The following is a 15,690-nucleotide window of genomic DNA, read 5'->3' on the forward strand; positions in this document are numbered from 1 at the left end:
AATGGTGGGAATGGTTGCAAAATATGTGTAGGGAATACATTCTGTTCTCAGTGACATGATTTCCTTTGAAATCACCAGCTGTGCACATTACTGAAGATAAAGTTCAGCTCTCACATTTCATTTCCAGTTTTGACTGTTCTGTATCAAAGCACTCAGAGAAAGTATCACAAAGAAATGGAAAATCAATATATAAATGAATAAATGGGCGAAGATATTTTTCCTATGATCACGTAACAACTTTTACAGATTTTGAAAGAATAAGTAACAAATCAAATGGAAATGAGTGGGTTACGTGGTCGAGGATAACAGTATCCAAATGTACTGCCAAAATGAGACCCAATATTTGGTTATTGGTTCTTACTCAGAATTGATGACTTTTCCACTTAATAAAGAGGCATATACATGTAGAGTCTCAGAATCATCTGAATATGTAACTTATTTTTTTCACATTGCACTGCTGGCCATGTCATTTACCTACATTTTAGGCTGTAGGCAAAGCGTCTGGACCTTTCAAGTGAAATTTCATCTGGATATGAGAAAAAATTCAGATCTGTGTAGCATTCTTCTGGGAAGATGACCTTATCATGGTATTCCTATCTGCATACATTTTTGTCCCCAATGTAATGCCAAGGAACTCCTTGGGCAAAGTGCTACCATCCTCATAAAATGGCATTCCCTTTCATTTGATCTCCCAACACCGGTCCATAATAAAATACAGCAGGAGAAATGGAAGAGAATAAATGTGTCCCTATCTTTAGCTCTTTGTATTCATGAAATAAATGTACATTATTTTTCGGAGTTATTTTTTAAAACAACCCTTTCCCTGGTTAATGGCTTCAAACCATGAATTTACAACCACCATCCAAACCCCCATCTTGACCTAGAACTTGACTAACATGGCTAACCAGCATCCTTTCAAGGTCTGGCTCCACATTTCCCTACCTTTTCCTGCCCAAGGGAGCTGCAGGCTTTTCCCCATAATTTTGCATTTCATGACATTTTAGATAGGGCACCTGCTGCTGTAGGAGCACATCTGCTTGACTCAGACTCGAGAAATCCTCCAGGAGACATGACACCTGGCCCCAGGCAACTAGGAGGTACAATTTTTCCTGGTTCTCTCACTTCAGAGCTGAAGAACTCTCCCAGTGAACTGAGTCAGATGCTTCCTGAGTCATGCTAGCCAGCCAAGTGTCAGTTCACACATAGATCATTGGTCCCATCTCCCTGAGTTCCTCATCGCCTTAGAAAATCCCCCCTCCACGCCTGAGGCTAGACTGTTCCTTGGGCCTGAGGAGAAGTCGGTTGTTAAATGTGAAACTGGAAAGTCAGAATGCTGATGGTTATTCATTTCATTTTGGAGCTTCTGTGAGGGGCCAGGTGCATTTTTTAGGGCTACAACAGTAGACAAAGCAGATGACGGTCTCCGTCCTTCTGGAACTTAAATTCTAGTGCGGGGAGACGGGCTATAAGCCATACGCATGACAGGTAAAGTACATTGTCTGTTAGAAGGTGATAGGTAACACTAAAAAGAAAAAGTAGAGGAGGTGAGGGAGGCTGGGTGTGGGGGGCCTCTGAGTGGCACGTCTGCAGCATTACACCCTGTTGTTAATTGCCTGTTTGCTGCCTGATCTCCAGTTAGATCCCAAGCTCAGGGCAGGGAACCGGGTCCACCTGACACCTTGCCCAGGACCTAGTTCATCACAGTTAGGTGCTGTCACAGTATAAGGTGTCTGACTGTGTATGTACTGCAATAGATGCAACCCGTGTTAACATCCTTACAAGTTTCCATAATGCACTTTCTGAGATACGTGTGTATCTATGATTAACAATTAGGGATTAACTTAAATGTTAGGAAAAGTCATGCAAACTCTGTAAAACATTTTTTGGTTTATGCTTGCTTCATGAAACCCTTCACTGGACAACTCTAATCTCACCTCTACACCCACTCCAGAGAAATGAGGGTCTGGCAGGTACAATTGGAGTTTTAATACATGTGTCTTTTTTTTTTTTTTTACAGTTATTTGCTTTTACTCAAAGATCTTTATAGAGAAAAAAAAACATTCAAGTGAAGTTCACAGAACTAGTTATTAGTAGATACATTTATCTCACTAATTTGCAAAGTGGCTACTTTGTGATGGAATGATCTAGATGTCTCTCCGCCTTTCTCCAGCCTTTCAAAGACTTCCACAGAGTGAGAGAGTTTCCCAGGGTCTGAATGGAGACCTTTATTTTTCCAATGTGCTCCCAGAGGATACCCGGGAAGACTACATCTGTTACGCACGATTTAATCACACTCAAACCATACAGCAGAAGCAACCTATTTCTGTGAAGGTGATTTCAGGTAAGAGTTCAGTTTCCAGAAACTCTCTTGCCATGATGTTTACAAATGTGTGCAAATGTATGAATTATTAAATCCTACTAGCTTTGAAGTAAACAGGTTCACTGATCAGGAAAGTACCTGTGAATAGTCGCTAAAGTGTTGGCATATGTATCAATATTATAAGGAGCTTGCCTACCTTAAATACTGTATTTTACAGTTTTTGCTGTCATACCATTACTGTTGCCATGGTAACTTCCTGAATCTACTTAGTGTTCTGAGCATTTGTGAGTGCTTTATGCTCCACGATGCCTTTAATTGGGAGTCCTGCTGCTTCGGTTATATATTCACATATTACTGGTTGGGGGGTGGCTGAGTGAATTAATGAAATAGTTCTATACAATGTAAAGCACTGTTTTTACTTGGTAGGGATGGTACTCGGTCAGCATAGGTATATATGTTTGCTTTTGTTGCCCAATACTTTTTTTTACAATCCCCTGCCCCCTACTTTTTGCATTCTTCATAATATTCTGTTTATTTCAGTGGATGAATTGAATGACACTATAGCTGCTAATTTGAGTGACACTGAGTTTTATGGTGGTGAGTTATGGTGATTGTAACTGATATGTCTCCTTCATTGTAGAATTTAGTTCACTAACTTCACCTCCATGGCTGTTTAACCTTATTTCTTTATGAAATTCCTAGTTCCATGTTTAATACCACTAAAATCAATGTATGTTTCATATGAAGTTTAGCTCTGAGCTTTCAAACATGTCACTAAAACGTGTTCCATGTTGTATGTATAATAATGAAAGTTACTATAACTGTTTTCATGTAAAGAACCATTCCACGAGATTTGGAAAAAAAATCTTTCGTATATGTTCAGAATTACATTTTTCATATTTTGTCTGGCTCATAAGCTTTTCTCATGAATTAAATAAGAGTTGGCAAGGTGCGTTAACTTGCTAAAATACTAACGTCAAAGTCTTAGTAAACTTTCTGCAATTAATATTAAGTGGATTTTGATAGTAAATCATCGTATTTCCATCTGTTTTCACATGACCTTATCAACGTCATATAATTAGCAATAGTATTTCTCTTAGTTTTGTTTAAAATCGAGTGACTGTCTTCAGTGGAAGTAATCTTTTTAAAAATAGAGGATTTAACTTCATTCTTTTAAAAAGAAAAGAATTTGATTTCCTTAATGGAAATATGGCTCTCAGGTATAGAGTCTATACCTGAAAATTATGGGTTCTGGATATGGGGTCCTCTTAATTATCTATAAGGCAGAATTTCTGCTGTATTAATTTTTTACCTTTGAGATATGAAGTAAAAAACATTAAGGTACTATCAATGACCAGAGTAAACAGATCACAACTCCTGCCTTATTTTATTTTATTTTATCTTACCTTATTTTATTTTATGTTAAAATCCTCCTGAAAAATATGGGTCTCAAAATCATTCCCAAAGTGATTTCAGAGCAGTAAAATCTAAGGAAAACTCTAATTTATCTCCAGTAATACCTTCTCTGGTGTTCAGTCTTTTCTTCTGAGAAATGAGAAGAATTCATATGTTACCTTTTCAGTTTTTATGAGCATCAAGTAGATAATACATTAAAGTGTTGAACACTGTAAAGGGCTCTTAGAACCTCAAGACGGTATGATTTCGACTTTAAGTTTTTCTGAGAGGCCATCAGGAGATAAGGCCACATTTAGGCAAGGACTACATAAAACATGAAGGTAGTCTGTAGGTATCTTCCTGAGATTTCTGACTTGAGCCCTTTTTTTACGTTTTTGTCGAGGAAACCCATTTCAATTGCTTTAAGTCCACCCTTAATTTATGACACACAATTTGCCATACCTCTGCAGTCACTTTCTAGTTGTGTTTTGTTTTGTTTTCCATAAACTTTGCAGTTTTGATATGTTAGATGTCCATCACGATTTATCTTCACGATTGGTCAATGGAATTGACTATAATGTTGTCCCTAGGGTAAAGCAAAATACCCCTTCCATCACCTTATCTTCCAGACAGCTCATTTTCCATTTGACGTGCACACTCATCTTAAGAGATGGATAGTTTGATAACATGATTTTCCTCTCTATGTCTACATTTTGAAAATTTGCCAACTCACCAGAAATTCATAGGACCCTAACCCAAATTAGGGAAATGTACAAGAGGAAAAAAGTTCTTATTATTAGTGCTTGTGGTGCAACCAGAATACTTTCTGCTTCCGGCTGAGTGAGTGATGGCTATTTGCAAGGCAAAGAGTGTGTCTGTTTACCAGATTTCCCAATCAAATGCTAAATGGATTTGCAAAGGGATTAGGTTCTTAGACAGTGAACGGGGCTTCTAGAAATCCGTGTTCATAACTCTGAATGCATATTGATTTTCTCGTTTGCAGCTAAATCACATAGAGAGAGGCCACCAACATTTTTAACTCCAGAAGGCAATGCAAGCCGCAAAGAGGAATTACGAGGAAATGTCCTTTCACTTGAGTGCATTGCAGAAGGGCTGTGAGTTAACTCTGTCTGTCTTGATGTCCACTTCTTATGTAAACATAGTAGATTGGTAGAGAGGCGTTAATATCATAACAAGAGTCATTGTTTTATGTTGATTCCATTAAGCATCAAGAAAAATGTGATAATTCCTTCCAAAACAGGCCATATAAATTTCATGTTATTAAAATATTTTGTTAATAGTGTTCCTTTTGAGATAAGTATCAGTAATCACCTTCTGACTGCTCTGATTATGTAATTCAGGTTATTATTTTGCTACTGTTGTCTAACAAAGCATCTCAAAAATTAGTGCCTTAAAACCCATAGCTGTTTATCACTGATCGTTTGTCTGCAGGTCTGCAGGGCAGCTGTGCTGTAACAGGCTAGATCTGACTGATTTCAGTTGACCCTGTTTGTGCATCTGCCGGGCGGCTCGGCTCTGGGTTCACAGCTCTGGGTCTGCTGGCTATGAGCAGGGCAACGGAGCTCTTGACCATGAGTTTCTCACATCCCTCTAGCAATCTCGCCCTGGCTTGTTCTCCTAACAGCAGAGGCAAACATGGCCTCACAGGACCTAACCTACCTGGCACACTGTCCCAACCCCTGCTTCCTAGTGACCAGTCACCAGCCCAGCTTCTTTGCAGATGTCTCATCTGTGCAGACCTCAAAACTGACGCCACCCCCAGAACACACGTGCCCTTGACAGGAGTCCCATATTAGGAAAACGTTTAAGGCAAGCTTCTCTATGTAGTTCCCTCTTATGCCGGACACAGAGCAAGTACTACTGATAAGGCACATTTGCTGAAAACATTGATTGGAATCTCGGAAACATGTTGTGATCACGTGTTAGGATCTGTGCTGTCTTTGGCCTGGTGACTCCAAGTCCACATTCCTTCCTAGAATCCCAGAATTGGCCTCCAGGAATAATTTTACCTCCGGAGGCGCATGGAGGCCTCTGCTGGCCGTGTCGGGAAATCACACTACTCACAATTCAGTTCCTCAAATATATCTGTTCAATTATTTTTATTTGACAAAACAAATGAAAAAAATCCTACAATCCATTAATTCCACTTGCATTTCTAATGATAAATACATTGTGATCTTCCTGAGGGCGTGGACCATTCTGTTTTTTATCTTTATCTTCCCAACACACAACTCGGTGCTTGGTCTATAATTTAGTCTCAGTAAATGTATTGAATGGATTTTTATTTTACCCTCATGAAAACCTTCTCAAGTCACCAGATCAAAACAAGCATCATTCTGCGCATTAAGGCAACAGAGAAACCTGAGGCCCAAAAGGGTCAGGGATCCAAGATCAGAGAGCAATTTAGGGATAAGGCTGGGATTTTGAAGCAGACCTTTTAACTCTAAGCCTATGTCTGGCTTTTCATCTGCCTCTATAGTTCATGATTTAATAAGAAACATAGGTGAGAAATGGTATGAGTAACACATGAGTTGGGCCTGCTTCTGTCAATTGGTATTTTAAAATATCACTAATAATGAAACTAAAGTAAGAGCACGATTCCTCTAATCACTTCATCAGATAGCCTGTTATAAGATAGGGAGGTGCTTCCATTTGAAATGGAAATGTGTGAAAAGTTCCTGGGCACAAATCTGTATATCAGCTCTTTCTCTGGCATTTTTAGCTCTAGCCGATAAAAAAAGGATAACTCGGTGTCATTAATTTCATGGTCATTCTTTTGATTGACATAGTCCCTTCATGCAGAATTTTCCAAGAGTGCCTCACCGATCAGAACTTTGAAGAAAATAATTAGGTCCCTTCAGTCAAGTAAGTCTTGCTGCCATTCTCACCAGATCCCTGAAGTCCAAGTTCACAGTGTGCCGTAAATTAGGACAGTTCTGCTTGTGTGAAAATGGTAACTTACAGACTGAAGTGTAAGGTTTTGAGCATGACTCAGGAAAGTGTGGTGCTAGGTAAAATCTCTATATATTCCTCATGATCTTTATGTTTGTGACAAGCTCGCATGAAAATCACCCTCAAAAGCAGCTAGGTGAACTTCTTTTCTTGTAATGTTATTGTTTATTCATCTTATCAGGCCTACCCCAATTATTTACTGGATAAAAGAAGATGGAACACTCCCCATCAACCGGACATTTTATAGGAACTTTAAGAAAACTCTGCAGATTGTTCAGGTTACAGAAGCAGACTCTGGGAATTACCAGTGTATAGCCAAAAATGCACTAGGAGCCATCCATCATATCATTTCTGTCACAGTTAAAGGTATATCATTGTCTAAAATACATGGCTCTTGCCTCCATTGAGAATCCCTGAGTCTTCAATCAAATGCCTTTGATTATATTCGATAATAATGTAATTTATATCAACATACATGGCACCTTGAATCTCTTCTCATTGCTATTTATAGTGCATCTAAATCAGGTTAAAAATTCACTCCCTCGGATCTTCCTTGTAGAGGATTCCAATTAATAAGTGTAGAAAGAATGAAGGAAATAGGAAATCACAGTTAGAATCCCACAGTTATAACTGCTATAGGCAAGAGCTAGTGATGAATGCTAAAATTACGGGACGGAACTTTAAGGAGAAACAGGATATTTGCATAGCCTCAAAGTGTTTCTTCTCCCCTCACCCCCCAAAAATTAATTACTGAGGCAGGTTTAATATATGTCCACAAATTCTTTGCTCCTCGTGCCTTAAGGAGATGGAGCTTAACTGTCCTCCCCTTGAGTGAGGGCTGGACTTGCTTGCTTCTAACGAATAGAACATGGAAAGCAGGAAAATCATAACTTTACAGTGGAGAAACCTGGCAGACATCACTCTAACCAAGTGATCAAGGTTAATATAACCACTCATAAGCCATGTCAGTATCATGTACTCCCAGATATGATGGACGTCTACAACAGCGGTTACCAGTGGGGAGAGGCAGTAAAGGGGTAGAGGGTTAAGAGGTACAAACTATGATGTTTAAAATAAGCTACAAGGATCTATTGTACAACACGGGAGATATAGCCAATATTTGATAATAACTGTAAATGGAGTATAACCTTTTTTTAATAAAAAGAAGTCATTATGATGATACTGATGGCGGTGGTTGGATGGTGATTATAATCTAAAAATTCAGGAGTTCTTCACTCAGAAATCACCAAATTTGACCTTAGATGGAAGAGCTTTTGTTCACTTAAAACCTTCCCATTGATCTGTAGGAGAATTCAGTAGTCACTGGTAGAAACATTCTCTAGGAATGAGTGCATGTTGAAAATGTTTCACAAAATATTTTAGTTACAGATAAGAAGTAGAGAACATACCTTAGGAGAAATACAAAGATTAATCAATTTAGTAAGCTTGATTTATCCCTGAAAGAATTCAGTTGACTAGTTCTCCTTTGTAAGTCTGGAAGGATGTTCAAGGAAGAAACTCTTCATGAGAAAAAGAGAGATGATGGAGAACTTATAGTGTTGGGCTGGTAATTAACATTGATATGTAACACTTATGACTAACACTGACATATATTCACTTTTCTCCATTTCTGTCCTGAGAATGATGAAAAGAGGATGTTCCTTATTACAAAAAATAACCAAAAAGCTCTTGATTATTTAGAGAAAAAAAAAAAGATGTTCTACAAAATAACTGACTAGTTGTCTTTAAAAGTCTCGGGTTCATGAAAAACAAGGAAAGAGCAAGAAACTTCCAGATCGGAGGAAACTAAGTAAGAAGATGTGACAATTAAACGCAATGTGGTGTCCAGGACAGGGTCCTGAGACAGAAATAAGACATTAGGGGAAAAATTGGGGAACTCCTCATACAGTGTGTAGTTGAGCTGATGGTATCCAATGTTAATTTCTTGTTTTGGTATCTGTTCCATGGTTTTGTAAGAGAAAGCTGATGAAGGGCTTCTAAGAACACGCTATACTAACTTGGCAGCTTTCCAAAACTGCAAAGCTTTAAAAACTGCTTCCCAATTTTATAATTGTATGTATTCTACAGGGCTCAGATTTATAATTGCATGTATTCTACAGGGCTCAGATTTTAAATTCACGTTTCTTAGCCCTATCTGTACCTGTAAATTCCTCTACACCGTTAGAGAAATGTTACCTCTTCGATGTCTGATTAACGTAATGTAAAACAAGATGACGATATTTGAATCAAAAGGCTCTAGAAATAATACATAGATGTCACTGAGTCTTCTTCAACATTCTTCTGAAAATCTGAAGTGTTCTTTGAAGCATAAATCGATTCACTCTAAAAAAAATGAAACTAACAAATGTTTTGCAAAATACTTCTTTTTATTAAGATAGTTCAGTTTGCTAGAATAACTTATTTGATTCAATTTTTTGTGGGTTTTTTTTCCTTTCCTCACAAAGCGGCTCCGTACTGGATCATAGTACCTCAAAATCTTGTGCTGTCCCCAGGAGAGGATGGAACCCTGATCTGCAGAGCTAATGGCAACCCCAAACCCAGAATTAGCTGGTTATTGAATGGAGTCCCCATAGAAAGTAAGTTTCCTTGAGTGGCTTCAATTGCAGTATATTTTCGGAGCGTAGTGACATCTCCACAGGGTACAAATGGTGATAAAATAACTTGGCTTAAGGGAGGAAGCCATATATAAGTTAAACAGAGGCACGAAATTACCTTTAGATTTTAATTTTACTACCTTTAGATATAATTTATTATGACGCATCGTTTAAGCTATTTTTTTTTTCTTTTTTGGCTGCGTTGGGTCTTCATTGCTGCGCGCAGCCTTTCTCTAGTTGTGGCAAGTGGCGGCTTCTCTTTGTTACGAGGCACGGGCTCTAGGCATGTGGGCTTCAGTAGTTGTGGCACGTGGGCTAAGTAGTTGTGGCACACAGGCTTAGTTGCTCTGTGGCATGTGGGATCTTCCCGGACCAGGGCTCAAACGCGTGTCCCCTGCATTGGCAGGCGGATTCTTAACTACTGCGCCACCAGTGAAGTCCCATTTATGCTATTAACATAACGGCATGTGCTGGTTGGAACTTGGCAATATTTCCTCTGTTTTTTACATGGATCATAGGAAGAATGACAGGGTGAGAAATAAACATCACTGAAAAGTTCAGATTATCTTCTTTGTTCAAAATGTCAAGTGATTTGTGGAAACATCGCAGGAGTCGGAGGGGATGGGTGGGAAGGCTAGGAATAGAGACAGTGGATATGACAAGAATAAGAAATACAACTGTCTTAATGTAAAGAGGTTTTCATTCCTAAGTAGAGCCCAGATGTTCCCACGTTCTCCAGTCTTGAAAGGTCACCATCCCATTTAATACCCAAAGAAGAACACATCCTCTGACCCCAGTCCTCTGCCGGGTGCTCCATCTTTGACCAGTTTTCCCTCCCTCCGTATTGCTGAGATCATCCTTGAGCGATACCTATATGGTCCTAGCTGCCAAGTGTCACCTCTTCTGCCACCTTCCCTGGACCACTCCAGCTGTCTCTCAGCGAGCTTGTCCAGGCTGCCCCCCTGCTGCCAGGAACAGTTCCCCAAAGTGTGACCACAGGCTTTCCATCAATCTTCTAAATCACAACAAAGACCAGTTTTACAAAACTTGGTTAAAGGCTTGAGCATAATATAAGGGAATTATAGCAAAGAAAACTTAAAATGGATAATGTGTCTTCCTGCTCCCGGATTCCTAGGCCCATGGCCATTCACAGGGAGCCTACTGCCTTTCCTTTTTCTTGACCCCGCTTACCACCAGCTGCTACTAAGAGGTGAATTTTTGGACATTTTCCCCTTCTTGAAGTTCAGACCTTCTCTTAGACCCAGAGAGAGAGAGAGAGAGAGAAAACCGGTTTCTGTTTCAAACCCAGCCTCAGGTTCACTCTCCCAGTCAGTAGCATAATAATCTGCAAAGATATTCTTTACCCCCAATAAAGAGAACCTTTAGGATTATGATGCAGAGCAGCTTAGCTCCACATTTTGCCTCCAAGCCAGAATCAAAAATTGGTTCCACTTTTACATACCCACAAGGTCCATTAAACTGGCTTTCCTGCAAGTCTTCACCCTAAGATGGACCTGAAAGCTGCTGGCAGATTTTAAATGAGACACGTCCCTTCTTCTCACCATCAAGGTCTTACCACTGCAGGTCTAGAGGGGGTGAGAGACCCGGTTCCATGAGTGTTTATTAGGAGTTTGTGTCACACAACACAGTCCTTATCGGACCCTCAGAAACAGACAGCCTGTGTTTACCGTAAAAGGAAATGTGTTCCTGGGAGAACACCGACACTAAGGAGGCCAGCAAATCGGGTTTGGATATTTCCATTCCCAATTTTAACTAGGATGAGGATCACGAAAAACTGCAGAGAGTATTTTGGGACTGTGCATTGGGAAGCTGTTGCCACTCTCAGAGACAAATAGGTGAAAACTGAGAAAAAGTGGAAGAAAGCCCAGAACTGAAAAATAAGTTTTTTGGTAGAGTATCTGATTTTCTTAGGAATGTGTTCAGAATGGCAATAAAGGCTGGAGCGTGCTCAGCACGTTGGCGCTGTGTTTTGCATCTCAGAGGCTCTGTGCCAATTTATGGAAGGGTAAATGGGCCCCTGAGGTCAGGGAAACTGACAGGTGGGAGGGGACATCCATCATTTCTGAGCAGGAAAGCCAGGGAGCCAGGGAACGTTGGAAAGATAAATCCTCAAGCTCCGCAGCCAGCATGCAATCGTAAGCAGGGGAAAATGGAGATGTAGGTGGGTCAGTGACACGAGGACGAGGGGAGATAAAATAAGGAAGCTGATCTTTCCTCCTGATTGGCTCAGCTTGTGAGCATTCCAAACCGGGCACAGGTGGTGCCTCTCAGGGAACCCTGTAACTGCAGCTGTAATGAGTTTTGAACTTCTAGGTGTAAAATAAGATTCAAGGGTGTAATGTTCAGCACAGGTACTATAGCCAGTATTTTATAACTTTATATGGAATATCAAATCACTGTGTTCTACACCTGAAACTAATATCGTATTGTAAGTCAACTAGACTTTAAAAAGTCAGCTTTGAAATTATACTCATAGACACTCCCCTTTAAATGAAATATCGGGGGGGAGGATCAAAAGTGAAAAGCCTACATTTTGGGGACGGGGGCGTGCAGGACAGCGGTCCCTGGAGACAAGTGGAAGCTGTCTGCTGTAACCCCGAATCATCTGATTGGGTCCAGAACAAAATCTTTCAAATCAGGTTCCAAATCAGTTCATTTCTTCCATCCCCAAAGTATGTGTTAAGTCCACGCTGGAAGGAAAACAGGAGGCTCAGCAGAGTAGGATCAGAGTTCCACGGTGCCTACAGATCCAGGGCCCCTTGGCCTCTGGCGTGCCTCACAGCAGTCATTCTGGTGGACGAGCAACAAGAGAAACACCGTGCAGCCTGGCAGCAAAGCCAGGGGCCCTGGCCGCCAGGCTGCCCCACAGTGCTGGGAGCAGGTGCTGTGTATTTTTACCGAGGTGATGAGAAGTGTCCCTGGAAGGTGTCTTTTTCCACATCTGGTAGCCAAGCTAAAAGTGCATGGATTACTGTTTGGAATCTCAGAACTGAAAGGTGACATTGGGCTTGAGGCACCTGGGGGGGACCCTCACAGCTGTCTGCACGATGGTACGGCAGGGCCACCGCTGTTACCCATCCCCACCCTCATTCTGGAAACAAGAGACTGGGGCTTGTTTTTCATCTGCAGTTTGCTGAGTTTGCAGCCCACAGATGCATTCAGCAATGACAGGGCAAGGAGGAAGGGTGGCAGAGAGGCAGGGGTAGCAGGAAAGAGCAAAATTTACCATAGTATATAGTGGCACAGAATTGGCATGGTGAGGATTCAAGGGGAGACTAGAGTAGACCCCAGAAGTTAGCTGGGAGCACAGTCTGGCTTGCTGACACCCTCTACTTAAGCGGCTGCAGAAACCTTGGGTGGACCAGTTGCCAAGGGGCAGGAACAGGGAATAGCTGTGCTTCTGCAGTATCATCGTGCAGCATCCCCACCAGGTGCCTGACATTGCCGCCAGCTTCAACACAACAGAGACATTATCAGGGCACCACAGTACCAGATACACAGCCTCCCCGCTCCTGACTTGTGGGCAATCACCTAAGGACATTGCCACTCTCTCCTCCCACCTCTGCGGGCTCTGGCTGCCAAGAGCGCATGAGGACTGTAAAAGGAGAAGCTAGATCAGGAGGGGGAGGGGTCAGACTTGGGTTCTGTTAGCAAAATGCAGTGGTTTTTTTCAATATGTATTTTATTTATTTATTTTGGCTGTGCTGGGTCTTAGTTGCAGCATGCGGGATCTTTTTTTTTTTTAAATCTTCATTAATTATATTCACACCAAACCTCCAAATTCCTTGCATGTGGTAGCACATTCTCAGATCTTCACAATTCAGTTTTTTTTTTAGTAGTTGATGGTTCTTATTTATTTATTTATTAACATCTTTATTGGAGTATAATTGCTTTACCACGGTGTGTTAGTTTCTGCTTTATAACAAAGTGAATCAGTTATATATACACACATATTCTCGTATCTCTTCCCTCCTGCGTCTCCCTCCCTCCCACCCTCCCTATCCCACCCCTCTGGGTGGTCACAAAGCACCGAGCTGATCTCCCTGTGCTATGCGGCTGCTTCCCACTAGCCATCCACTTTACGCTTGGTAGTGTGTATATGTCCGTGCCACTCTCTCACCTCGTCACAGCCTCCCCCTCCCCCTCCCCATATCCTCAAGTCCATGCTCTAGTAGGTCTGTGTCTTTAGTTATGGCATGCATGCGAGGTCTAGTTCCCTGAACAGGGATCGAACCCCGGCCCCCTGCATTGGGAGTGCAGAGTCTACCCACTGGACCACCAGGGAACTGCCAGCAAAATACAGTGTTACTGATTTGTGACTGTGCATTTCAGACCTGGCACCTACCGTTTTACACAGCCGGAAGAATTCATTCAAAAAGAGCCTGGGACCTAATCTCAGTATCTTCCAAAGCTCTGTCCCTCCAGGACTGGCCAGGTTACTTTTAACTTTCCTTGAAGCAAAAAACAGACTTATTAAATATGGAATTTGTCCAAAACCACCTAATTTTTTTTTTTTTTTTTTTGCAGTACGTGGGCCTCTCACTGTTGTGGCCTCTCCCGTTGCGGAGCACAGGCTCCGGACGCACAGGCTCAGCGGCCATGGCTCACGGGCCCAGCCACTCCGCGGCATGTGGGATCTTCCCGGACCAGGGCAGGAACCCGCTCCACAAGAGAAGCCACCGCAGTGAGAAGCCCGCGCTGCAATGAAGAGTAGCCCCCGCTCGCCGCAACTAGAGAAAGCCTGTGCACAGCAACCAAGACCCGATGTAGCCAAAAATAAATTAATTAATTAATAATATTTTTTTAAAGGAAAGGGCTCAGTGACATCGCTTATAGGGGATAGAATGCCTAGATGGAGAAGAAAAGTCTTCTCTTCCCCCAGAGATTTGGAGGCTGCACCATTTAGCAGAAATAAGGCAGATACACTCAGATGCCTCTCAAGCAAAGAATAACACTGGAAAGAGTTGATAGCAAAACAAAACAAAGAAATGCAACCGTGGGCTACATAAAAGCTCTTTTAAATGGTGTATATTGTGCTTGATGAATCCCTTCTAGGGGAAGATCGTCCTACTGGCTTTGTGAACTGAACTAGTCTTCCATGTTCATGGTGAGGTAACTTTTTATTGTGGTTAAAAAAAACACATAACAGGCCCTACTGTGTAGCACAGGGAACTATATCCAATCTCCTCGGATAAACGATAATGGAATGTAAAGTAGTTAGCTAGGGGGAAGCAGCCGCATAGCACAGGGAGATTGGCTTGGTGCTTTGTGACGACCTAGAGGGGTGGGATAGGGAGGGTGGGAGGGAGGCTCGAGAGGGAGGGGATACGGGGACATATGTATGCATATGGCTGATTCACTTTGGTGTACAACAGAAACTAACACACACACAAAAACAGATTATTGAAAAAAGAATGTCTATATGTGTAAAACTGAGTCACTTTGCTGTACAGTAGAGACTGGCACAACACTGTAAATCAGCTATACTTCAATTTAAAAAAAATCATGCATAACAGAAAATTTACCATCTTAACCATTTTTAAGCATATAGTTCAGTAGTGTTACAGTACATTCACACTATTTTGAAATAGATCTCCAGAACTTTCTCATCTTGCAAAACTAGAACTCTATACCCATTAAACACATGGTGATATAATTTTTTTGTTTGTTTGTTTTGTTTTGTTTTTGTTTTCTTTGTGGTACGCGGGCCTCTCACTGCTGTGGCCTCTCCCATTGCGGAGCACAGGCTCCGGACACGCAGGCCCAGCGGCCATGGCTCACGGGCCCAGCCGCTCTGTGGCATGTGAGATCTTCCCAGACCGGGGCATGAACCCGCGTCCCCTGCATCGGCAGGCGGACTCTCAACCACTGCGCCACCAGGGAAGCCCTGGTGATGTAATTTTGAAGAGCTTAGTATTCAAGAAATTCGGAGGGACTCCTGGCCCTCCACTGCCTGCTGGTTCCACAGAGGTACAGTCAGAATGGACATGGCGTGGGCACTGGGAGTCCCCTGAGGAGGCCCAGCACTGAGTGCTCAACTGCTGGGTCCAAATGTGCTAAGAATAACTGACAGAGAAAGGGATTCCCGAAATGCTACTCTGTGCCAGCACGCCTTGCTGAGATAGCGGAAAGACATTGCTGAGACTATGTGTCAGAAAGGCCCCCGATGGTCCTAGACTTGGGATGTGGGACAAGGAACACGGGCTGCCCTGAGGGATGCTACATTCTCAGGGTACCTGGCTGCCGGCTGCAGCACTAGTCCACTTCCTAGGCTAGTGTGGCGTGTCAGTCCTCAGCTGTCATTTACTGAGGAAATCTATTCTCTGTCAAAGGAATTGCAACTTGTATTTTTCTTCTGGTTAGAAA

General features: G+C 41.9%; 1 protein-coding gene across 12 annotated transcripts in view; it reads left to right on the forward strand.

Annotated features, from left to right (window-relative positions):
* The window catches only part of NRCAM (neuronal cell adhesion molecule), a 318,457-nt gene that overhangs the window by 243,244 nt on the left and 59,523 nt on the right, over positions 1-15,690 (forward strand). For 10 of the 12 annotated variants that reach the window (XM_079931528.1, XM_079931531.1, XM_079931525.1 and 7 more), the window contains 5 exons: positions 2,171-2,341; positions 2,861-2,917; positions 4,719-4,830; positions 6,870-7,054; positions 9,154-9,285. In XM_079931528.1, the coding sequence (XP_079787654.1) occupies positions 2,171-2,341; positions 2,861-2,917; positions 4,719-4,830; positions 6,870-7,054; positions 9,154-9,285 (657 nt within the window). The remainder of the gene's footprint in view (positions 1-2,170; positions 2,342-2,860; positions 2,918-4,718; positions 4,831-6,869; positions 7,055-9,153; positions 9,286-15,690) is intronic. The other 2 variants (XM_079931535.1, XM_079931526.1) reach the window with 1 other exon arrangement.

This window comes from Stenella coeruleoalba (assembly GCF_951394435.1).
Source record: "Stenella coeruleoalba genome assembly, chromosome: 9".
NCBI lineage: Eukaryota > Metazoa > Chordata > Mammalia > Artiodactyla > Delphinidae > Stenella > Stenella coeruleoalba.